General features: G+C 39.8%; 1 protein-coding gene across 2 annotated transcripts in view; it reads right to left on the reverse strand.

Moving 5' to 3' along the window:
* Positions 1-606: 606 nt before the first annotated feature.
* P4HA2 (prolyl 4-hydroxylase, alpha polypeptide II) overlaps positions 607-24,052 on the reverse strand; it is a 28,638-nt gene continuing 5,192 nt past the window's right edge. Inside the window, exons 1-14 of one of the 2 annotated variants that reach the window (XM_010184658.1) lie at positions 22,400-22,503; positions 20,551-20,647; positions 18,752-18,903; positions 17,124-17,261; positions 15,638-15,877; positions 13,738-13,949; positions 12,713-12,889; positions 8,715-8,785; positions 8,379-8,478; positions 7,168-7,221; positions 4,730-4,789; positions 2,398-2,466; positions 1,861-1,957; positions 607-1,118 (exon numbers count right to left, since the gene is read on the reverse strand). In XM_010184658.1, coding sequence (XP_010182960.1) covers positions 1,048-1,118; positions 1,861-1,957; positions 2,398-2,466; positions 4,730-4,789; positions 7,168-7,221; positions 8,379-8,478; positions 8,715-8,785; positions 12,713-12,889; positions 13,738-13,949; positions 15,638-15,877; positions 17,124-17,261; positions 18,752-18,903; positions 20,551-20,647; positions 22,400-22,481 — 1,620 coding nt within the window. In that variant the 5' untranslated portion in view covers positions 22,482-22,503 and the 3' untranslated portion in view covers positions 607-1,047. Of the gene's footprint in view, positions 1,119-1,860; positions 1,958-2,397; positions 2,467-4,595; positions 4,662-4,729; positions 4,790-7,167; positions 7,222-8,378; positions 8,479-8,714; positions 8,786-12,712; positions 12,890-13,737; positions 13,950-15,637; positions 15,878-17,123; positions 17,262-18,751; positions 18,904-20,550; positions 20,648-22,399; positions 22,504-24,052 lie in introns of those variants that run through there. The other variant, XM_010184657.1, reaches the window with a different exon arrangement.

Raw genomic sequence — 24,052 nt, forward strand, 5'->3', positions numbered from 1 at the left:
CTTCCATATGTTGGCTTGCAGCTATTACACACAGGCTAACACAGCAAAACAGCAAAGGAGAATCTGAATCCTTGTGTTCAAAGGGTGTGATTACTCCCAGCCTGAATTGAATAGGTGCTGAGCCCTATCAGGTGTTCCTGTGGTAAAAATGCAGTGTTTCATCAGCAGAGGTGCTTACTTTTAGAATCAAGAATTGCCAAGGCTGATAAAATCTTGAAAGTCTGGTTTTTATAATAACTGCTTGCATCAGAAATAGATAGTATCCTACAGGAAGAGAGTTAACAACACAGGGCAAGGCATCTCGTACGTGTAGTAATACTGAGATCACAGTTGCCATTGGTCCAAAACATGCAGCCTGCCTGCTCCCAGGATAAATTATAATTTCAATACACAAATTAAACTTTCCAGCTTCAAGAGAAGGTGCAACAGTTCCATGTCATGTGCAGGAGCCTTAAATAAGTCACTGTTTAAAACCATTATGTATATATATAAGAAAAATGGGAACAAAGCAACAGGCCTTCAATAAAGGAAAAAGTAAAGCTTCACTGCTCCCTAAAACAAAGCTCTGATATACCTATCAACGACACAATAGAGAACTGCATTACGGAAAGAACATTTATTTTTTATTTCAAAACTTGTGATCCATAGAAATACAATAAAATCAACATGTACACAAAATTTTTTAAAAAAACAACTTTGGTTCAAAAAAATATTTAACATCTAAATCTTCTGAGGTACAAAAGGCACAAGACCAGGCACCCAAACGTACTGAACTGCCCACAGCACTGTTTGCACCACTACTACAGGGAAAGCTGGGAGGGCAGAAGGCAGGTCCAAGGAAGATGGCAGGGGGAACATGGAAATAACAGTAACCAGAACACAAGGTATGCGTACAATGCCATTTACTTTCTTTCACAGGTGTTACACACTTTGTTATCCTTTTTTAGTAAAGTGCCAGGACTCTTGGAGAAAACGATGGATCATTTCTTAGAAATGAACTGGAAGAACAAACAGTAGAAAAGAAGACAGAAATCTGCAGATTGGGTTTCAGTCAACCTCTGTTCTCCCACAAGGTCTTAAGAATTCATTTCCTCTTTCATGAAACCACTTGTTTGAAACTGTGGAACAAAGACTTGAAATTAGTTACCACACAGTGCACGTATCACAGCAACCCAGATGGTTACTTCAAGTAAAATATAATCTCTCAGTCTGAGAATCCCCCCTTACACTTCTCTACCCATCCAACAGGAAAGACTTAGGAAGATGCCAGGGCTGGGGAAGAAAGGATCTTTCCAATTGCACAATCCTGGGGCCAACAGTAACAGAGCAGTGTATGCTGTGTCAGGGATTATTTATGTATCAGTGTGCTCTTGCACTCCAGGGGAATACCTTGGTGCCTGGAGGAGGTAGGTATGGGAATGGATGACATAGAGCTTGAGACACTTTCAGCAGTTAGCAGGAATTCCCAGTGTCCAGGCATTCACATTTAGCTTACAAGGAGCTCTCCTCCTTTTGCAGCTAAAACTATGTACAAATCTTTGTAGGAACAGACCTGGTTCTAGTCAAGTGATAATTCAAGTCATCCTGATGCTAGCACACTACACAAGCCCAGGGACGTTCTTACACACTTTGTGCTGTCATCAACACAAAACAAACTCACTAGAAGAGCTACAGCTGAACAATGTAGCTGCTCAATACTACACTATATTGATGGTGGGAGTTTTCATAACGGTCAAACGATTTCAGCAGTTAAAATGGCAACACAGGTTATTAAATGCTGTTATAAGGGTTTGGTATATCACCAGTTTTGCACATAATGAGCCTTGCTTTGGATTTTGTTCCTAAAGGAGTATTACTTACCCCATTTACACCCTACTAGTACTGGACAAGCTGCATGCCTTGTTCTATAATCACCCTCACCACTTCTGAAGAGATTGTACCAAAACACTGCTGTACCCTGAAAAGTGAAGTCAGATCTGGATTAGTCAGAACCTAGTCAATAGAATTATTCAGATTATAGTAAGTGGGAGGGAAATGCCTATGAACTCAGCTGCAGGCTTTTATGAAGCACTTTAACATAGGTCACCACCAACAGCACATGAAATAAACCCTTAATCCCACGTTGTTAATTCACCCAGTACAGAGAACAAGATTTTTTTTTTGTTAATAACAGATCTTCACAGAAACCATTCACATTATATGCAAGAAAAACCACAGGAAGCAGCCCTGCAGACTACAAGATCAGCTACAGTGCTTGTGATACATTGCAGGCCATCGATCAAGTTGCAGTGGACAGCACTTTGTCACATGAACTGACTCTTAAACAGATGCAGGATTGCACTGAGGAAGAGGCAGTAACAGGAAAGAAGAAAAAAGCAAAACTCAAACAGACTTTACCTTTTTGGGCCATATTGCTGCCCCAAAATCTGGGAACACTGTAGCTCCTCCAGCTTCTACATCACTCATCTGAGAAAACAAAGTCCACAAACTCTATTTACAATGCTTTTTGTAGGTGCATCCCACAAAGATAAAGTGCCCTAAGCCCTAACACAGAGATTTCTAATTGCACCTCTACAAGAGGCACTGATGAGGAAAGGATGCATTTTAACCAGCACAAACTGCAAATACAACAAGTGCCTGCTATTGAAGGTTTTTCTTTCAGCTGATGGCTTTTGTTCAGCCATTTGTCTAGATTATACATAATCAACTGCACAACTAGCCCTAAGAAATTGTGTACCTGCAGTGTTAAAAATCTAGTGCTGTAGAACAAGGGAGAGGACTTCAGAGTAAAGTCAGTTTCAATAATTTAATTGCAGTTTATGATCCAATTAGGAAAACAAGTAAGTGTCTGTTATACCACATGTTTCCTCAAATTGAAACCATGTCTTTGGAACTGATTTTCATAATTTAGTTTATGCATCTTGGTCAACCACTTCAAAAACTATACAAACTATTAGAAAACTTCACTGTCTGCACTGTTTCTGTGCTGTTCACCAGCAGTGTTATGCCTCTTCAAGTGCTTTATGCATCTCAAGCTTGAATACATACAGCTATATGACTCTAAAGAAAAGCATGTATCTTTATACTTTGCCCTTCTACACTGGAATGAATTTAACTCTATGAACTCTGTCAGTAATGACAGATTCACTATAAACTCAAGACACAATTCAAAATCCACTGAAGTTCCTGGAAACACTCCCATTAAAAATAGAAAGTCTTTCCATTGATTTCAGTAAGTTTTTGATCAGATTCTAATTAGAAGAAACAAATGAGTCAGATCCAGCTCCCACCAAATTTACACAGCAGAACTACTATTAATACACTCCCCAAGTCCCCACAATCTCTATTGTAACTTGGATTTCTCTTTAAAGCAGATGTTATTACCACTCTGTTGTCCTCCTGCTTGGTACCTACAATAAAAGGGCACAAGATGCCACAGGTGCACAGGTTTCTGCCCCTTCCAACTAGAAAGCGCATGCATGCAACTTTGCAAGTTAATACCTACATCTCAGCAACACAACCACTCTTTTTAGTAGGGGTGTTGGTACATGTGTGATATGTTCTACACAGGACGTACAAGGGTAATTGCCTTTGACCATGTACAACTGTCAGAGAATAAAGTACATATTCACTGTAAATCAAAGCTTACCCAAACGTCTGAGAAGCAAACAAAACAGACTGAGAACACAAGATTAAAGATTCTTACCAGCAGACTATTTCACAGCTACCTATTTCATTCCAGTTCTTGTTTCAGAGGTTTCCTACCCCTGCCATACCAAGTTGAAAGTATTTCTGGTTCTGCTTTGAGCTGTATTTCACACTCAGAATACCAGCTCAGCCATAAATATTTCATCACAGAATTTTAGATTTGAAGTTGTATCAATCAAAAGTTAAACACAGATTAGGTGAACCTAGTTACTGATATAGTAAGCATAGGGTGATAGATAAAATATTGCCAGAAGACTACTGTGAAAACATTAGGCCACTAGAACCAGTGGCAGTTATGTTTATGATGCCAGTGTACATGGTCTGTAGGCTGTGTAATGCATGCAACTAATGAATCTTTTGAATTCTGTATTAGTAACCCAGTTGCACTGAGTTTATTAGCTGTGTCTCCTCCACTTGCTGAAGCAACAGCTATGCCAGAGTAACTCTAGCTTTGACAAACAGCTAAAATGGAGGTTGACAGATTACAACATCAAGTGCTGTCAAACAGTGGTGGAAGAACATGACTGTCTCACCATAAATGGTTGACAGTCAAGTTCTCAAACAGTGTACCACGAAGGGTACCCCAGGCACACGCCTTTAAGAAATAAGCCAAATTCTCCTCTTCCACCAACAGGAATCCAATGAAGTCAAAGGTTTCATAGTAGAGGGGCCGAAGAGGAGGCTGGGCTCTATATTCAAATTTTCTACTCTGAGGTTAAATAACACCAGAATTCTATGAACTCAGATGGGACAGCACCTGATGCTGCAAGAGTAATGAAATCCCTACTTCCAGATGCCATGGAATCTCTACAAATAACCAACTGCACAAGCTGTAAACAAGATGCTGCTGAAGTTACACTCAATGCATAAAGGATCATCATACTTACATAGTTTAAAAAAGTGGCCACACGATTTCCAGTCCCTAACCGCTTGAAAGCATCTGGCTCATCTTTCTATAAAATTAAATGAGAATAACTGCAAACTTCAAGCTCACAGACAGCAGACGAACAGAGGTACTTACATAGTTAAGAAACGTCGCTAGCCTATTTCCTTCCGTTTTGAGTGTGCTGTCAAAGGGTCGCTGTAACAGACAACAACTTTAACCCAAGTTCCAAACAGGCTCACACTAGAGTTACACATGTGTAGCTCTGCAGAGAGATCCTTAAGCTCAATTTGAAGAGTTGGAATAAAAGGGGACAATTGATACAGGCAACATTAAAGCCATAACAAATTGCAGCCAGGGTGCATAAATGCATGCACATAGCACTCAGATGCTGTAAGGAGAAGTAGCACTGAAGCCATTCTTAGGGCAGAGCAGAAACAGTGTTCTCACAGATGCTCTCCACGTACAGTTAACTACAGACCATTACTATACTGGACACTGATCCAAAGTCAAGAACCAAGGAGAATATGAAAACCCCTTCATCATCAGTGGGTTTTAGATAACGTATTAGATTCTTGTAAATGTAATAGCAAGTAGAAAATACTGTCATGAGAAGAGAAAGTGCATTTTTTTGCCATCAGCCAAAACTGCAGAATAGCAATAATGAACTTCTTTCAGGTGGTTGCCTGTCTAGGATTAAGGACCACATCAAAAAGATCAAATTGTCTTTACTCTGTAAAAAACATCGAGTTTCGTTTGTTGAAGCACGAGATCACTTTGGTACCAGTTTAGAAGCAGAATGAACATCTAAAATACCAATGTGTCTCTCCTCCTTTAAAAAAAGTGCAACTAAAAGTTTATTTACATTGCTAATAGTCAGGAAGTAATTTCAGCAAAGAGATATTAAGATACCCTCTTCTATGCGGAAACAATAATCTTCAACATTTAAAGAAAAGCAGAAATCAGTATTAGAAAAAAAACAAACAGTAAGGAAAACCACAGCCACCATCTCTAAGATGTTATAGTTCAATCTACTTGAAGCGTCTTTCAAGAAATACAGAATCTTTCCTGAAATGGGCTCATAAAAAATAACTTTTGGATCTGCATACGCAAATTCAATCTAAAAGAGCCAACATACCAGCCCTGAGATACAGGAGTTTTGCTGGTTTCTGCAGTTGCTTCCAAACCCAGATCCAGCCATGCATTTCTGAACTTCAATATCAGAAGATTTCTCTAACTTCAAGGAACCAATACAATCTCAAAATTGTAATACGCAGCTATTAATGTGCCCCTATTTGAGAACTGCAAGGGAACAAAAAGCTGCAGGGCTGAGGAGGAGATGGGAAGGCACAGCAGTATCGCCGTGTTTCAATACTGAAATCTGTGATGCACAGAGAGCCTGGAGGACCAGTCCAAAGCTATGGCAAATTCTGTGACTGCCTTGCCTTAACTGGTGACTGCAGCCAAGGTTATGTTCCAAGTGGAGCTCTGCCCCAGCTGCCTAATCCAAAAGTCAAGTCCACATTGGCCAATTTGACAGCTGAGGTCCTTAAATTCAAATTCAAAGGCTTTGAAGAGAATTTAAGAGCATTTGCTTGACTCCAGAAACAAAATGATCCTAAAGTTAACAGGAAAATTCTCTCGACAGGCCAAAGCTAACAAAGATGAGCTTCCACAGTGTTGAAGTTCAGGATTTTTATTTATTTATTTTAACAGTGCTAAGTCGGGTGGCTTCAATTTGGCACTCAGTAATTGGGTTGTACTCCGGCTATAGCAACCCCTTTTACCACTGGAGCAGCCTGAATTAAGCCAAATTCCACTGAAGTGCCAACCTGATTAGAAACCAAGGCATCAGATGCACTTCATATTTGAAGTTACCAGTCACCATAGCTCTTCAGTATGATGACCATGTCCACAAACTGTTTTAGGGTAACAATTGAGAATTCCTATTTTTCTTTCTTGCAGCAAACCAGAGCTGTTATCTGCCAGGTAGAGCCCTCTAGTGCCTCGTACAGATCCAGCACCCACCACCTCCAAATTCTGCTCGCTGTAGCATTGCGCTCCTGAACACCTACGCAACAGACCCCTTTCAGACCCTAGAGCTGCAGCCACACTAAAGGCTTTGCCAGAAGGTCTCTATGACTCATGAAGATCTCCATAATAGCTACTTCTCTGAAGAGCAGTGGAAGGATGTCTCCTCTTCAGCCAGCTCCTGCTTTGAAATACCCAAAGGAGGACTGGAACAACCTTGCTGAACTCTGAGGCCTAATGGAACAATGCAGACTCATAACCCAGGGCTTGCAGACCTCAGTTTCTAAATGCAGTAAAGGAAAGAGCATATCTGAATGCTGCATGACTATTTGTTAGTGCCTCTATACTGCACAAGGAACTAGTGCAACAAGGAAGCAGGCAGATTTGTTCATTGTCCTTTTGACCTCTCAGCACCAGAGAAGGCAGTGCTTTTCAGACGTCATAATCCATCCATGCAACAGAAAGCACTTTCAACAGTTTTCTCTCAAAACAAACTGTTCCCCTTTCCCCATCCCACTAAGAAATAATTGAAAGTGTGATCTTACCCTAGAAAAATCGAAGTGTGGCTCATACTGCCCTCCCATTCCATAGTTGGCAACCTACAGCATGAAAGAAGGAAGCATAAACATCCATTGAACTGCAAGTGACTGCTGCAGAAGATAGCATTTGCTTTCAGAAATCCAGAACAAGCTTTGAGAAACAGCACTCTGAGGCAAGACTGTTATCAATAGCACACTTAATTTCTCTTTAGATTGCCAGAAGTGAGGTATGTGGATGAGAAACAACTTAAGTGCTCTTTCCTTTTCATAGTTTAAGGGTTTCACTGAGAATAGTTCTCAGTACTAAATATTTCTCAGTGGCAGCACACTAGTTATCACTGCAACAGCCTGCTTGACATGAATCAGCAGCAATAGTTTGACCACACTCTTGCTCCCTCTTCTGAAGGGTATGCGTATTCCTCTAGTATGTGTGCCTAAACTAGGAGACAGAACTAGATTCTGTGCCACACGTGTGATCTGTTGCATACACATGCCCACCCAGGAACACAGAAGGCTTAAAGCAGTTTAAAAGCACCACTTTGCTTACTTTATCTGAAGATCATATGACATATGATTTAGTTACTCTGAGGCTGCACTTAACATGTCTCCCAGATCACTACACAATTTACTGGCTATTCACAAAAACCAGGAATCAACAGCACTTTAATCAGGCTCTAAACCAGGAATTCAAGCAGCATGGAGGAAGACAAGCAGTTAACAGGCTAAGATACAGCTATTGTGGCACTGCTGTACCACTTCTATTCTCATCCTCTCCCCAACAGACAGCCAAATATCAGAATTCATATGAGATTATAGCAAGACTGTGAAAAATATTTGGGGCTTTGAAAGGTTTAACTAGGAAGGAGGGTTCAACTTCTGCAGACTTGAAAATAAGCATCAGGCATCATCCTCAAAACAAACTGCTAAATCACAGACTCTTCTGCAAAGTCTATTTCTTTGACATCTCCACTCTTCTTTGCCTGGCACACAAGGGAAAACAGCTACCTGCCAGATACTTGCAGCTAGCAGCAGCTGGGGACAGCCCATACTCTCCATAAATGCCTTACTTACCTATTCCATGTATATAGTCAGACAGCAGAACCCCTAAGAGGGACTGGGGAAGAGCCAGCCTGTGTTTATACCTGCATAAGCGCCAGATCACAATGACCAGCAGCTAATTTTACCAGGGTAAAGTCTGACAAGACAAGTGTACCAACCTGCAATAGTTCAGCTGTTTTCACTGTTAACCCCGTGATCTGCTGCATTCGTTGATTCACCTTGGCCACAACAGGATCATCATCTTCCTCCAACCATGAGCTAGGATAAGGGAAAGACTGAAGCATTATTTTGGAATACCAACCACAACAACCCATTTCCCAAGGCAGGAGGATTCTGCTGCCCTCAGTCAGATGGCTGGAAGAGCCATTTACCATGCATTTGTTGTGCAAGCTTTTGGTACATGCAAAGCAGTTCAAGATTTCAGCTGTAAGTAGCAGATGACAGCTGCTAAGCAAAAAAAAACAACTTAAAGCTAAACTCTCCTCTATGCTTACCTTTTTGATACCCTGTAGCTAGCCACTGTAAGGACACCGGTTTTGGGATCACGTACTGTGGCTCGTGCCAGCTGTGTCAAAAAAAATCCCAAGGGGGAAGAAACATCAACTACAGGTTAGAAAAATAATTTCTCTCACCTTAACCAAAACCAACACCTGATTTGTCCAACTTCAGTACACTGCTGTATGAAAGTCATAGCTTCAACCTAAAGTTTGTTCTGACTTTATGCTAGAACAGCACATGCAGAAACAATGCAATCCATCACCTGCGTTTAAGCACAACTTAAGACTGCACAACCCATGATATTTATTAAATCCACAAGGACTGCTTGCTGAACAGGTTTTGAGGGTACTTTTTTTAAAACAGCTGGAGTCAATATTAGCAAGAGGGAACAACAAAAGTTAACAACATATGAAGCTCAAGTTCTTGGCAAAGAAAAATCATTGGATAGTCCATAAATTTCATCAGCCTGCTCCTCACGTGGACTGCAAAAACCTCATTCCCAGATTAAAAAAAACCAAAAACCAAAAAACCAAACACACACAGAAACAAAAAAACCCACCACAAACAAGTGAAAACTTTTACAGAATGAGTTACAAATTATGGGGCGGGCAAATCCAAAGGAGTAGAAAACTCCTGAGGGCAACTCTCAACATTACCATGCTCATATTTTCCAAGTGGAAGATGGCTGGAACACAAATCAGAGTCTGAGATAATGCTACTACGTTATGAAGGTAACTGCAAAAGCACAGTTCACCTATACATTTTAAACAGTGAGTAATGCATCATCATTCTTGGGCCACATCACCATATTAGTAAGAAAAATTTGGAACGTGGCAAAACTGACCAGATCTGCTGCAGTGTCAAAGCGATAGACTACTGCTAACATAACACAACAGGTCACTTTGGGTTTATACTTGCAGCTGAGAACAAGAACTGGGACACTCCTTTCTTTGACTGTAAACTCAGACCGCATTTAAATTTAACCTCCTGCAAACCACAAACACTTTAAATCATGCCTCCTTCCTTCCACTTTATTATAGGTCACAGAAAGCCTTTTCATTTGCGTTTTCTTCAGAGCATGCAGTCAGTATTTCCTTCATTTTTCCTCAAATAAGTCTGCAGCCAGCTTTACAATGCATGTCAGCTGTCTTGTCCCTATACAAGAGTTCTTGGCATAGCTCTTCTGTAATTCTGAGTCACTGTTATTTTGCTCCAGATTTCTCCTTCATAAATCATAACAAGAGCCAGGCTGACTGAATGTTGTTCTTCGCTAGTACAGCAAAGCATAGCTTTTGGGATATAATTTAGTTTCCCAAGCTTTTCATTCTGCTCCCATTTTCAAGCAAATGACAATTTCAAGCTTGCTTGATTTCTGCACCTAGCATTTGATCTAAATTATTCAGAAGGAAAACAAGCCTGACTACATTCATGTTATTCCCTATCTCCTATTCTCCAATAGGCAGGCTTCTTCATTTAAGGTGTAACATCACTTGGTATAACTAACTGATACATGGGAGGCTGCTTCTCACAAGAAAAAGCAGCCTCGTTATATGCATTTGCTGGGAATCGAAGAATCGTCATAACACACTGGGTTGGTCAGAAGCTTCATCCAGTCTCTAAGTCTGCCTTCAGTTTAGCACACACTCCATTGGCTTTTCCTTCTGAAATGCTAGAGCACTGAATACAGAGATATTTAAATATTCCCATCCATGCCATATTTTTGCCTCCTCAGGCATGCCTGAATTCCAGGTACTATCCAGAGTTTTGGGAATAAGTTACTTGTACTTTCATGGCAGACCTGTCCCAATGCAATCCACACCAATAAAGTTAAGAACTTTCTTGACCCTTCCCAGTCAGCTCTGATGTATTACCTTAAAAGGTAGAACAACTTTTTGGAATTGGAGTAAAAGTGATTGCATTTTGCAAAACAAGCATGAAAACCAACTTGAATACAGCTACTCTCAGTCATGTACAGATGATGTTTCTCTACCAGACAAAAAAATATTGGCAAGCATAAACTTCAGATAATGTTAAAGTGCTTGGACCCAAAAGTAGAAGTTTCTTGCAAATGCATTTTAGAATAAAGGAAGCGCTCATCTTTCTGAGCCCAAAACTAACACACTACTTCAGAGTTCTGTCTGAAAGCTTCTATGATTACTAACTAAAATTTCCTGGCTGAATTTAAGCCACGTTAAGGACCATCTCATCACAGGACTTCCATTTTCCATTCTTTCAGTAGTGCTGAATTTAAAGCTATTCCTGCAGCTGAGCTATAGAAAGCTGAGATTTAGAAAAAAACAAGTTATACGAAAATGTTGGGGTTTTTTTGTTGTTTTTTTTTTTTTCCAATTGAAAACTTGCACATGCATCTTAAGACTACAATATTTACCTACTACAGGGACTGATCCCAGTTCTACACTATATAGATTATACGAAGAATTCCTCTGACATCAGTAATATAAGCAAAACTCGGTGATCAAGACTTAATACTTTCCATAAAGTTCTGAACAAAAAGTGAAAATTAAACAAAAAAAATAATAGGTGCCTTATTCAGAATGTGCTTAATTTGATAAAATAGATTAAGTTATACGCTCTATTTGAATGTTTCTATTTTATCTGAAGCTCTTGAAGTTTTATAGTGTGATGTAATAGGAAAAAAAAATCTCCATTAATGGAGCTCAGAGTCCTCACTGAGACAGGAGTGTTCTGCCAACACCCCCATAGCTGGCTGGTAGTCACAGAAGTCCAGCTTCACAAACATATCAACTTCATAATGTTCTTTGGAAGCATCAGTTTCTCAATCTGTTTCTAACTATTTATGTTTACGTTTAGAAATATATACAGAAGATTAATTATTGACTGGAATTTTAGTACCACATTTCATAGCAGTAGGTAGAAGAGTGCTAAAAGGAAGCATTCCTCTATAAACAGGAACGTTTAGTTTTACATGCTTGTCAGAACTGACAGAAAAGTAGAATGTAGCATCTACTACTGACCTCACACTGCCGTACATTTTTTTGCCAGAAAGGAAACAGACAGGAAATTCCACCTCCAGAAAAATCAGACAAGATAATTACTAGCTTTGCATTAGGTATGTGCCTTTTTTGTTGTGTGCAGTTACACCATAGGTAACAGGAACTGCATCAAAACTAGGGTTCCCACAACGCAGCTGCCTTTGAGTTGGATCTACGCTTGGCTGAAGCTGTCTACACATACTAAAGCTGTCACATCTGTTTCTCTGCTGCCCAACAGCCAGCCATCTGGGTGGAAAAGTCAGATCTACAATGCTCTTGGAGAACGACTGTATTATGCACTCATCCTTACAAGCACTCTGTCCTTCCCAAGGCCCAGATTGGGAATTACTTAAGAGCACAAATGATTTCTCCAGACTGTGTTAACTGTATCACATCATTCCCAACGAGCTGTGTGTGGCTTCAGAAGACTGCAGTTACACTGATGGATGCACCGTCACATCTAAAGTGCCTGTCTATGTGCAGGTCTAGACTATGGTTTAAAACAGAAGCAGTGGATTCCAGGTTACCGGAAGTAATAAACCAAACCTCTAGATATTCTTCTGGCACAACTTAAAAAACCAACATTGTTTCTTCCCACTTCTGTTGGGATTTGGGCTTTTTAAATTCTGTTTTGAAGTTCAGCTGCTTTTCAAGAGACAGACTTAAGGTATAGTGGACACCTACTCCTACCACTGTAAGCCAGACAATCATCTACCTTTTCAGGTCTAGTCCCTAGTTTACTAAAAAGCTTAAGCCATTTACTGAGAACTTTGCATAATTAAAGTGCAACAATACAAAAATACCTTCAGAAGCCTGGGCTTCATGGTCCTACATCAGACAGTTTTGAAATCATTCCTCTTAGACTGCAGTATATCATCTGTAGTATGAAAGCAAATCTTTCAAATCCTTTCCCTAGTCTTTGCTAACAAATTTAAGCACGGAATTAGCAGTCATTACTGAAATGGAAGAGGGAAGCTTACCCTTGGCTTAGCTAGTTGTTTAATTTTCTCAATTTCTTCATCAGACATGACATCATAGTATCGTACAATATGAGGGCTATCCCATTCATCTTCTTCCTTAAATGGTGCTATGAGCAGATGAGGGTTTCTGTTTCCATCATGGTACCTACAAAACAGCCTTTTCTGTCTTCGAGGTGTCTGAAATAAAATGCCAAACAAAACAGTGTTTGCTCTTCCACTTTTCACATACTTAAAATAGACAAGGCAAAAAAGAAAGTGAACTTCATGCCACAGACACTGTAAAACCCATCAGCTGATTAGAAAATTTAAGAGTGAAGCATGAGTGATTCTGCAATTTACTGCAAATAAAAAAAACCATATGCCACTCAAGATACCACTGGGCAACATCTGAAGCACTAATTTTTAGGAGAATTAAATCATAGCAGGTTACAGATCAAGCAAATAACTACACAAACAGCAAGCTGTAAGAAAAAGCCTGGTTCTTTTAACTAAGATTATGCAGATGGAATAAATTGACTCCTTTCCCTGCACTGAGAATTAAAGCCATGTTTGTTAAGTGGTACAGAGACTGGTTGGTCAAAATAGTCACCGCAGAAGGACACATCATAATATGCAAAAGGGAAGGACTAACATGATTCTGTAACTGTGGCAAAACATAACCAGCTCTCAGTGGAAAAAGCTTCCCAGTATATCTGTACAGCTGGCATTTGAAATGGCTGAGTAGGCAGATGGAAGAGAATCAATTTTCAACAACCTTTAAGAGGTACAGTTGAGAGCTGTTTTTCTGTCTAGGATTAATAGCTAAAGATAGAGAGGCCAAAATATAAGGTACAAATCTCAGCCTGAAGATATCTACATTAATTTTTTTCTAAACAAAAAACAAAAAACAAAACTCAAACAGAATGCAAACAAAAAAAAGTCCCCCAAAAAACAGCTTCACAGGAGGAAAAACTTAACACGTCCACTAAGCTTGATCATGCTTATGCAAAGGCTGCATAGTCAGGAAATTCTTGCCTTTCTCTTACCATTTTTACTCCTTCACCTCTACAAAGGGCTTCATAGATATCACGCTCTGGCAAGTAGTCAAGAGGCCTCTCATAGGCACCACTTTGCACCACTGGTTCTGTTGTTGTCATGGTCTTGTTTATTGACTTCTCTTTCTCCTTCTCCTCTCTCTCCTTCTCCAGCAACTTCTCAAAGTACCGCAGATTACTGCCTGCTCTCTCATGAGTACTGTCTTAATTGGGAGAAAACCAGACAGAAAGAGTGATTTATGCAATCTCAGGAACTGTTAAAACAAACAACTCTTTGTATTGAGACAGCAATAATTCTCCTCTTCTTAAAGCATTATGAGGTAACCAAAGGCATCAGCTTTAAGTTTGCACTAAAAACAAGCAGTGGCAAGTTCCTGTCTTTGCAGAGGGAAGGTAGGCATAGTCTGCAAAACAATGTTTTCTGAAGAACCTATCACAAAACTTGTATTTCAAGAAAAAAAGTGTAGGAGTTATTGGTCTTCACATTCCTCCTTTTCTGTCAGCTTTTCTGCCCAAGACAAGCAAATCTCATCAGCAGATATCAAGCTAGTCTACTTGTTGCACCGCTCCTCTCCGCTATGTTCCTCATCCACAGAGCACAAGCACATACACGTGTTTTAACCAAGGACTGTGGTGGAATCTCAGTCAGACTTCAGTCCCAAAGGCCTTCTCCAAAGTTGGGAAGCTCAGATGTACACATCCATCTCTAGATGTTTATAACAGGTTTATATGGGAAGTATCCTGGATCACTAGCATCGTTGGACCCATCATGAGTGATGTATTAACAATGTCGGTATGAATCAATAAACATCATGAATAGATCTTTACCCAGCGTAACTAAGAAGGAACAATTCCCTGTTCATCGCAAAGTGTTTCAGGACACTAATACCTATAAGAGTTTTCCTTTCTGGCCCTCCTAAGCTTATCATGTTTATCTTATGAAACTAACCCAGAAGGCCACCTAAGTAACCACTCAGAGTGCAGGCTAACAGTGGCCAGATGAGGAAGTTAAGCCGAGAGCAGAGGAAGCTGCTGTTCCCAGAAGGGACTGCCAAGTCTGATAAGTATTTGCATTCTGCTATCAGTGCTAAATCCTGTTGCAGAGGGAGCTATATTCAACACATATTCATATTCTTATAAGTTTTAAGCTATGAATTCCAGGGTCTGAAGAAATTAAACTGATATGTATTTTTAAAAAAAAAAAAGCTTCACCCACGCTCAGGATGCAGCTAATATCTACACTAGGAACAGCAGCTGATTAAAAAGCCATACAAATACATAGCACAGTAAATGTTAACTCTAACTGGGAAGGATTAACCTTTCCAATGCAGAAAGTAGGCAAAGTTGGATAGGAAGCAATGTTTATTTGCTTACTCAAAAGAAAGCTAGAAACAGACCAGAGATAAAAGGAAGTTTTAAGAAACTCAATCTGTTCTGAACACTCAGAAATAAATACTTTAAGATCTCAGGTAAAGTATTCTTCTGGCATCAGAGAGTACTGCACTGAAGAATAAAGACGAATACACGAAGTCAGTAGGACTCTACCTACAGAACAGACAGCACCCTAAGTCTGTGGTAGCCTTGATCTCCACTTGAGGAGAATCCTAAACCCAGGCTTTAACCATTACCAAACACATCTCAGTACACCAAAGCACACAGGTATTGCAGTCAGACACACATTTGGTCCCTGGTGAGATCAGCATGGACTATAAGATAGCTTGTTAAAGATACATCATATATAAGGAGACATTTTTTCCAGGACCTACATTTATTATAAGCCATCTGTCAGGCTCATCCAGTCAGCTCATCAGTATGTATGGGCCATGACTGTTCTTGGCTCTGTGGCTGGCAACACCACCCAGCACTAGAATAGCAGCCCTTTTGTTCTTACCAAGGGATATCAGACGTCTGGTAAGTTCCATGGCTCTGTGTAAATCCCCAAACTGGAAAACAGCATAGCTGAGATAATCTAGTATCTCCACTTTGCTGACTGTTGTATCCTCCCCCTCATCATGTTGTTTCAAGGCTTGCTCCATCCAGAGCACTGTGTGATAGTAGTCTCCATCATTGTAAGCAGTCTTCCCCATACCAAAGCAGTCACCTACTGTCAAAGAGGACCTATATTTTGTTCCTGAAAACAAAAAAATAGCTTTAAGCAATCCACACAAAAGCATCTTTGCCTTCAAATCCATGGGGCACATTGAAGAATACAACTTCCATCATCCAAAAAGCCTTCTAAGACAATGCTTTGACAATATTTTAGGTGCTGTATCAAACCGATCACCTTCAAAATTGTTTAGATTACATTCTATCCTAATTCTGTGGCATTAATTCCTTTGAAAACCAAGATAACATTAACACAAAATAGTGTTAAGCTATTCTGTTTCCTGTTATAGAGGCAAAGGCAGAGCAGACTAAGAGCTTAACAGGCTTTACTGAACCCACAGATTAACACTGATGATCAAAGAAGCCTGACTATATACAGAGCTAGCTTGTTTGCTATTTACTGGACATGCATAAGCTTGTGCATAAACATGCTGACAGTTATTTAGCCAAACTGGGTATTCATTTGACTGTAGCTACACACCGATTTCCGGTTCCTCCAGCTGAGCAGATGCACAGATAAGACTTAATTTTAAGTTCTTTATTAAAAACCTACATATAAGCAAAACTGCTGCCATCTCATCTGCCCATGCTCTAATGAAGCCTATTCTGTTTGTAAACAGTGTGTTGATAGCAACCATAACCTGTTTCTGTAAGTCTCATAAGCAGCAGCAAACATTTACCAAAGCTCAGCTGCCAAAACACTGAAGCATCCCAATACATCCATGTACTTTCCAAAACATATCGGTGGCAAAAACTGTTAGTTCCCATGTCAGATAAAAGACCAGGAGCAAAATCATTCAACCAAAGCTTCACTAAAGACCACAGCAAACAAGATTAGAGCCAAGCTTTGTAAGAGCCAGAGTAATGAATTATGGAGCAGCTCCTCCCCTTGGTTCGTGAGTTATTTGGGACAAGAAGCACCCATGGTGTTTGCTTATGTTTGCTTATCTTGTGCTTAACCAGCACAAGAACATATTTTGTCTTTTGTTATTTTGGTATAGCAATTATAAAAATGTGCACTGTCTTTTAAAGTAATACTGATTTTAAAAAATGCTACTTGAACCAGTCACTGCAGGCCACGGCTCCTTGGCTTGGGTGGGAACAACTCAAGGTTGTCCTCAAAATGCCAAAGTAGATACACGTTCAACCATCTGAGCCCCACAGACTCTCAACTAAATGATCCTTCCTCACTGAGAAAGGACTTTTGGAGAGAATTTGAGGATGTTACCACTTCCTTCCTTTCAACGTAGGGGAGACCCTTGCACACTTACCTGGTAAGTGTCCTCGAGAGAGAGTTTCAGGATCCAGCTTGTATGTGTCCTGCAGGCGCATCAGAGCCTTTGCAGCTCCAGTCTCATCTTCTTCAGTTGGAAAAAACTGACGCTGAAGTGTAAGATTTGAAATAAAGCCTTCACAGTAAAAGAGAAAGATGTTACTACTAGAGTTTGAATAAATATCAGTACTAGATTAATACTGAGGAGGAAACATCTGCTCTGGAGAATTGAGATTCAAATAATCCAGGTTTAAAGCCTCTTACTAGACTCTCAATTTAGAAAAACATTGTTTTCTGTCCCATTTTAAGAAATACAGCTCACGAGCAAAAGATAAAAGATAAATAACTAAAAACCTCCATTTTCTTGTGCCACACAATTATTAAAGTACAATGTGAATCTAATGATCTTCATTCTTCTCTCCTTCCAGTATGAAAACTTAATAGCTTTCATCAGTTCTCTTGCAATACCCACAGAGACAACCATAGATCATAATACTGGACAATGATTTCAGACTCTACTCCAACCTGTAAAGCCATAAGAGCTTTTCAAATCTCAGCTCAAGGGACAGTGATCCTGATTGAGGATCCTCTAAGCAGTGTAGGACCTTATTCAGGCTTTTAAACCTGGCAAGTAAAACCAGGTAATATTTCAAAATAAAATGCACTACATAAATATATCAAGGCTGTGCAGCAGGTTGGTTGGGTAGAAGTGGGGGCAATCAACTGAAAGAAAACAACCCAGCCAATTCCAGTCATGCAGCAAGCAGAACTGGAAAAGGAAGCATTTAGAAAAATAACGACAGAAGTACTCAATAGAAGTGAGTATTTTATTTCCATCTAGGATGACTATTCCAAAAGGCAATAAAAATCTTGGCTGGAAAAAACTTCCAAGTACCTAAACTTTAGCATATGCAGAATAGAAAAGGGAAACCTGCAGTGTTCTGCCTGAAAAACACAGCTTCTTCTCTCTTACTTTCAAAGAGTCCAGTAAAAATAAACTTGCATACAAAAAAAAAGCTATGGAAGCAAATTCAGGCAGACACTTTAACAATACGATGCAAAAGCAAAGATTAGTATTGGAAACATTTGATTTAGAAGGACTGAGTTACAGATAGCAGTTACATATTATCCTGTTATCAACAGACTGACTACACCATCTGTCAACTGCTAATGCTGGGGTGATATGAATTCCTTCAACTCATTATGGGTCTCAATTCGAACAGTAGATAAGATTTAAGAATCAGTATGGTCAAAAACCAATGATCGTCAAGGGAAGCAACAGACTGGGAAAGGAGATGACTATGTAAGAGGAACATAAAGCTCAAGACTAGCTGTAAAACAATAATTGCCAACACAGCTGACCACTTTAGTATATATGCTATTCTCGTCCCAAACAAAAGAGGTAACAGTTTCTTCGAGTCTTGACTCAAGTGTGTTTCACTGGCAAGTTTAACTTACTTGAGTATCCAGTAAACAAGAGGCCAATCATTAGTTTAAGTTTCAAACAAACTTGGCAATAATATTTAAACCATAGCCAAGTTTGCAGCTTTCTACACTACAAGGAAGGTGAGCAACTGTGCTGTAAGGCTTCCTCCTACTGATGCATCCTCTCCTCTAACTCCTTACCATTCGTGGTATCCTGAAGGACTAGGTTTTCCAATTCCAGCCAGTCAGTATTTAAACGCTTCACCAGCTTATATGCGTTTACAGGATGTGCCAGATACCCTTCTGGATCAGAGGTTGATTTGCTTGTCAGTACATCCATTTTTTCAGCCCAGCTGGAACAAGAAGTGTACGCTTCAGTCCAAGAACAATTTATGAAGGCATGTCTTCCTTCTTACGTCATTCTAATGATACAGGTAAAATCAATTTATTATTGCTGCTTTCACCACCATAACTGGCTTTCAAGCTTTCAACTTCACAAGGATAAAGTGAAGCACAACTGATTTTTTTAGTTACAATAGTCTGTTTTAAAAGGAATTTGTTTCCCTGCTTACTATTTTAAACCATGCTACAGAAGGCATGCTTCTCACTTGTAATGAAGTACAGTTACAAACAACTCTACATAACCACAAGTAAATACTGTCAGGCTATCTGGTTTCTTTGTACTATGATACTGCAGCAGAAAACAAAGTAAGATAACTTTTCCAGAGATCCTTTGCAGGGGTATCAGATTAACAACATAATTAAGTCCAGTCTCACCTGCGCTCCCTTTTTAATTTAGGCTTTCACTACTTTAATATTTATTTGGCAAATGAGTAAATACAGTTAAGTTCTAGTCTCACTCACATCACAATGTAATTTTGAATCAAACTTATCTCTGGAAGTAATAGACAAAATGCTGAAAAGTGCTACCACATTTCAATGATAACATTTAGCACTTCTGTTACAAAGCATATGCCTCATACACCAGCAGGATGCGGGGGCTCAAATACACCAGCATACAAGCCAACTGAACATTTAACACAAAAAAAGCACTTGCATATGTCAGTCCATTAAAAAAGTGACTTTTTGATGAAAGACCAGTTTCTACATAGATTGAACTGACATCCTCTTTAACAATACTTGAAGAGGAGACTGCTTTTCATCGAAAGGGCAGCTTTTCAAGAAATGAACATTTGTGACAAGGAATTCATATAATTTCACTACTCCATAGCTCCATCCCCACCCTACATCCCCAAAGGGAGTTCAAACTGCCACATACAGCCTGGAGTCTAGAAATCATCAACTCTGTTTACAGGCACTCAGTTCTTTTGGACCTGGAGCTCATTTACACTATTCCAGTGTTACACCCTTTAAGATATTACTTTCAACTAGATAAGTATTAACAGTCTTCCTAAGGGATACAGAAAATACCGGTTGCCAGCAAGAGCCTTTCAAGTGATGTAAGCAAATGGAATAATGTCCGAGATGTGCTGTAGCCAGGTCAGTGACTGAAGAGAACAAGGCAGAGGAGAGTTGTCCCCAAGAGCAAAGCCAGCATGGGAAGGAAGCCAGGGATTTGGCGTGCACACCACTAATCAATGCCACTGGCACACTTGGCTGTTGTTTCACAACAGCAGCACTACTTACAACAGGTAGCACAGAGCACTATACCCAGAGTAACTCGCACGGACAAGGCTCCTCTTTGACATGTCTAGTGTCATGCCCATGGTACAACGACAGGGAAAGAAGCAGGAAGTGTCCAGTACGCAACAGTTTCTAAACAAGCAGACAAAGCCCAAATGATTCTTGAAGCAGGACCCCATTCCTGCAGGTTTACGTAAATAAATTATAACCAAGTTAGTACCTATGTTCTCACTGTGGTTATCTGCTGAGGAAATATCAAGATCTAGCAGCAAAGAGTGGTGACAGAAAGGCATGGTGTAATTCAACACAACAGATTAGCCATCTTGTCACTTCATTACACAAACCCCTCCTCCTACCTTTTAATCTGAGAGAGCTTGTTCTCTTCTGCTCTGATATATTCCTTTAAAGACTGTACCAAGTCTTTCTCCGCATAAATCAGGTCTGTCATTTGACCTAAAAATCAGAGTACGAGCAAATGTTAATCAGACCTAAAAAGATAACAATTTCCAACAGCACAGAAGATAGACCTTAGATGCTCCAAGCCTATTAACACCACCACAAAAACCAGACAAATTAAAGCTGGGCACTTAAATGCCTGTAAACCACAAAAGCTATTATACATACAGGTTCGGCATTAAAAAGCTTCAAGGGGCTTTTAAAATCTCGGCTTCAATGGCACACATTGCTTTGCTGTGACCCTTCCACTGCCTCTGAATTACTTTTAGTATTACAATTGTATGCAGGACAATCAAAAGAAAGCTTTGAAATTAATATAGCCACTGACTCAAAGCATAGAAAAATCCAAATAGTTGGCAAAGCGTCTGTTTTACATATGGCTACAGACTAGGTCACACTAATAAATTAACCTAACCATTGGCATCACTTAAAATTACAGCTTTTTAATATGGGTAACCATGGAAATACAACCTAACATTACGTACAGAGGAATTTCAGACTAACATTTATAGACTGACACACACACATTCTCTCCTGATTAGCATTAGTGGAAATTGCCAGCACATCAATCCTAATTGGCATGACAAACTTTGCTTTGCAAAGACCAAACACTGAAAGACCGGATGAGATTTATAAATTCAGCCACAGCTTTAATTTCAACATTCCAAAGTAATTATTAATGAAGCATGATTAAGCAGATGGAAGTCAGCATGCTGTGCTATTTTTAGAGTTAGAAAATGTTCAGAAACAGGTAAAAGAAAAGGGTGATCCCTCACAGTAACTTTGTACAAAACGCTACGTATCTTAGGAAAAAAGAGAACCAAATAACACACATCTAGTTTGCTCTTTAGCCAACTCCAGAGCACAGGAGCATGCGCTCGAGGTTGGCAGTGTAACACCATTCTGCCTTGGTCTGGCTGAGCAGTTCCACAGTGGTGCAAAATAAAACACCAGGAGTTTAGAGTTTTACCATTCCAAAAAAATAGCTCTACTGAGCTCACAGCATGTCCTGGAGAACAGCCAGTTGTGGTTAATCAATCTCCATTATCCCTACAGGGGTAAATTTCCCACACTATTCCACAGGAAAACATGAGACCAAGTCACAGCAGAAAACTCAGTTTGTGCTTATTTGTAGGCTCTACCACAATCACATATGCTTGTAACACAGCTATTAGAACAAAGTAACTACATTGTCAAAAATTAATCTATTTCCAGGATTTATAACAATATGAACTCTTCAGGATTTACTCAGGTCTTACGAAACATACATAACGTAAAGGGGATATTATTTTTTTCTTCTGATACCTAATTCGAGCTTTTTGAGAAGACAGGAGATCTCAGGTTCTGTGAAATATAATATTTCACATATTTATCACTTAAATTCTCTTTACAAGTCATAAATTCAGGATTAAGCTTTTTAGCACAAAGCTTGTGCTGTGTTTAAGACTACTACAGGTACACAACTCTTAATAAAACACAGGCGCTGTCTTATTTTACTGACAGAGCCCTCAGAGAAACTTGTGTCATGTCAGTCACAAGGTGCTAAGTTACCCAACTACAAACAAATTGCACTGATCCTAGACTTGTGATGCAGAATAGCATCAAGGATGCAGAAGAGTAGCTTTTCCTAATGCAGACAGTGTTTGATAAGTCTTTGTGAAGAAAGCTATATGCTTCAAATGTAAACTTCAACTTTCTGGGCAATCACATTAACTACACCACAACATCATGCATTGGTTCTTTCCATACCTATAGAGGTGAAGAACTCTGCTTCTGTGTGCCAGATCAAGAAAATACAGGTAAAGAACACCAACTGCAGCCAGGGCTTCATCTTCCAGATAGCTCAAACCTGTCACAAACTAAAAGGAAGAGTTAAAATGATTAATTTATTTGTGAGAAAAAAAAACCCCAAGGCGTTAATCTTCATCTTCAGTTATTTCACCCTCATGAGAATTATTTAGGTCTTTGAAATACTGAACTGTAATTGGTAAAGCTTGAATAAAAGTTTTCTTCAACCACAGAAGCTGTTACTTAACAGTCTCAAATGCCATCTGGTATATTCTTTGGGATTTACATGGAAGACTGCAGTCCATGGAAGGCCCACACGACAGAAGTAATAGAAGCCACGTATTTCTCCATTGAGACAGTGAAAACAATATCTTCTGCAAGGGCATTTCAATGCCTTCCATATCAAGCATAATTATAGCCGGAAAATAGGACAGTATACAAAGTTGTGTTATATTCCAATAATAATAAGTCAAAATTAAATGGTCAGACTTGTAGCATGCTGTGAAACTGTTATATAAATACTGTCTAGAAATACAAATAGTGAGAAAGCCAAATAGAGAAATATAGCTTTCTGTAGTGTGGAAGTGGCAGCGATGGTTGGAAAAGCTGAAAGTGAAATTTCCATCTCTGCTTATTCAAGATGCAACATCCCAGCATGCTGGCCTCTGGGCACAGCCCTCATGACTTCTGTATTTCAAAGGCTGTGCCAGCTTCGAAACGCAGCCTCTTGAGACAGAGGATGAAAGCAGACTGTTATGTTTCTAAGAGCACAGCCCACCAAGGGCACAGAAGGGAAAGCCAAGAGCAGACAGGCAGACAAGGTAGCAGCCAAGTGAAGTAAGGGATGCAAGGCTCCAAAGAGCCTCCTGAGAGCTGTAATTCTCCCAGCAGATCTGATGGCCAGGACTGCTGCTTCCAGAGAATTTACAGGGAGCCGGCACTGCACTTTGACAGCCCACAGCTCATTCCAGAGCTGCCCGCTCCCTGAGTAGGAACAGCCACCCCAACCAGCCCTCACGTACAAGCTCTGCTGCTCAGCAAGCACTGAGTTCTCACACCACCCATGCACACAGCATCAAAAGGAAGATGGTAACAGTTCACCTTAATCCAAAAAGCACTTATTGTTTTTTCCTACCCATTGTGATTGGGTAAACTGGTAGCTGGAAATGACTACTTGCAACCTGCTCTTACTTCTATTTCAGGTAAAACAGAATCACTTAAATCTTAAAAGAAAGGGAGATGGAGGGGAGAAGGGAAAGATACATGAAACATCCTAAAATTTCAAGCAATAATTCTGGGACGACTCTGGCTTATTGTTCCCCTGGGCTCCCCCTTCACAACAGGGGACAGGAGGTGGTGGTGAGTATTGCCCTTTCCTTCGGGGTTTTTCAAGCCCACAGCATCATAGAAGCCCTAACCCTCAGCTGAGCTCTCCAGTGCCACGGACATTGATAACAAACACACTGTCAATGATACTACCATGACATGAACATTAGAAACAGCTGTTCTCTGCTATCTCTTATCACACGGCAAGATTATTGTTTTTAAGTTATTCTTTTGCTTTAAAAGACTACATAAGGAACCAGAAACATTTACCACAACAGTTTGCAAGCA

Source organism: Mesitornis unicolor, unplaced genomic scaffold (genome assembly GCF_000695765.1).
Source record: "Mesitornis unicolor isolate BGI_N332 unplaced genomic scaffold, ASM69576v1 scaffold11965, whole genome shotgun sequence".
Classification (NCBI taxonomy): domain Eukaryota; kingdom Metazoa; phylum Chordata; class Aves; order Mesitornithiformes; family Mesitornithidae; genus Mesitornis; species Mesitornis unicolor.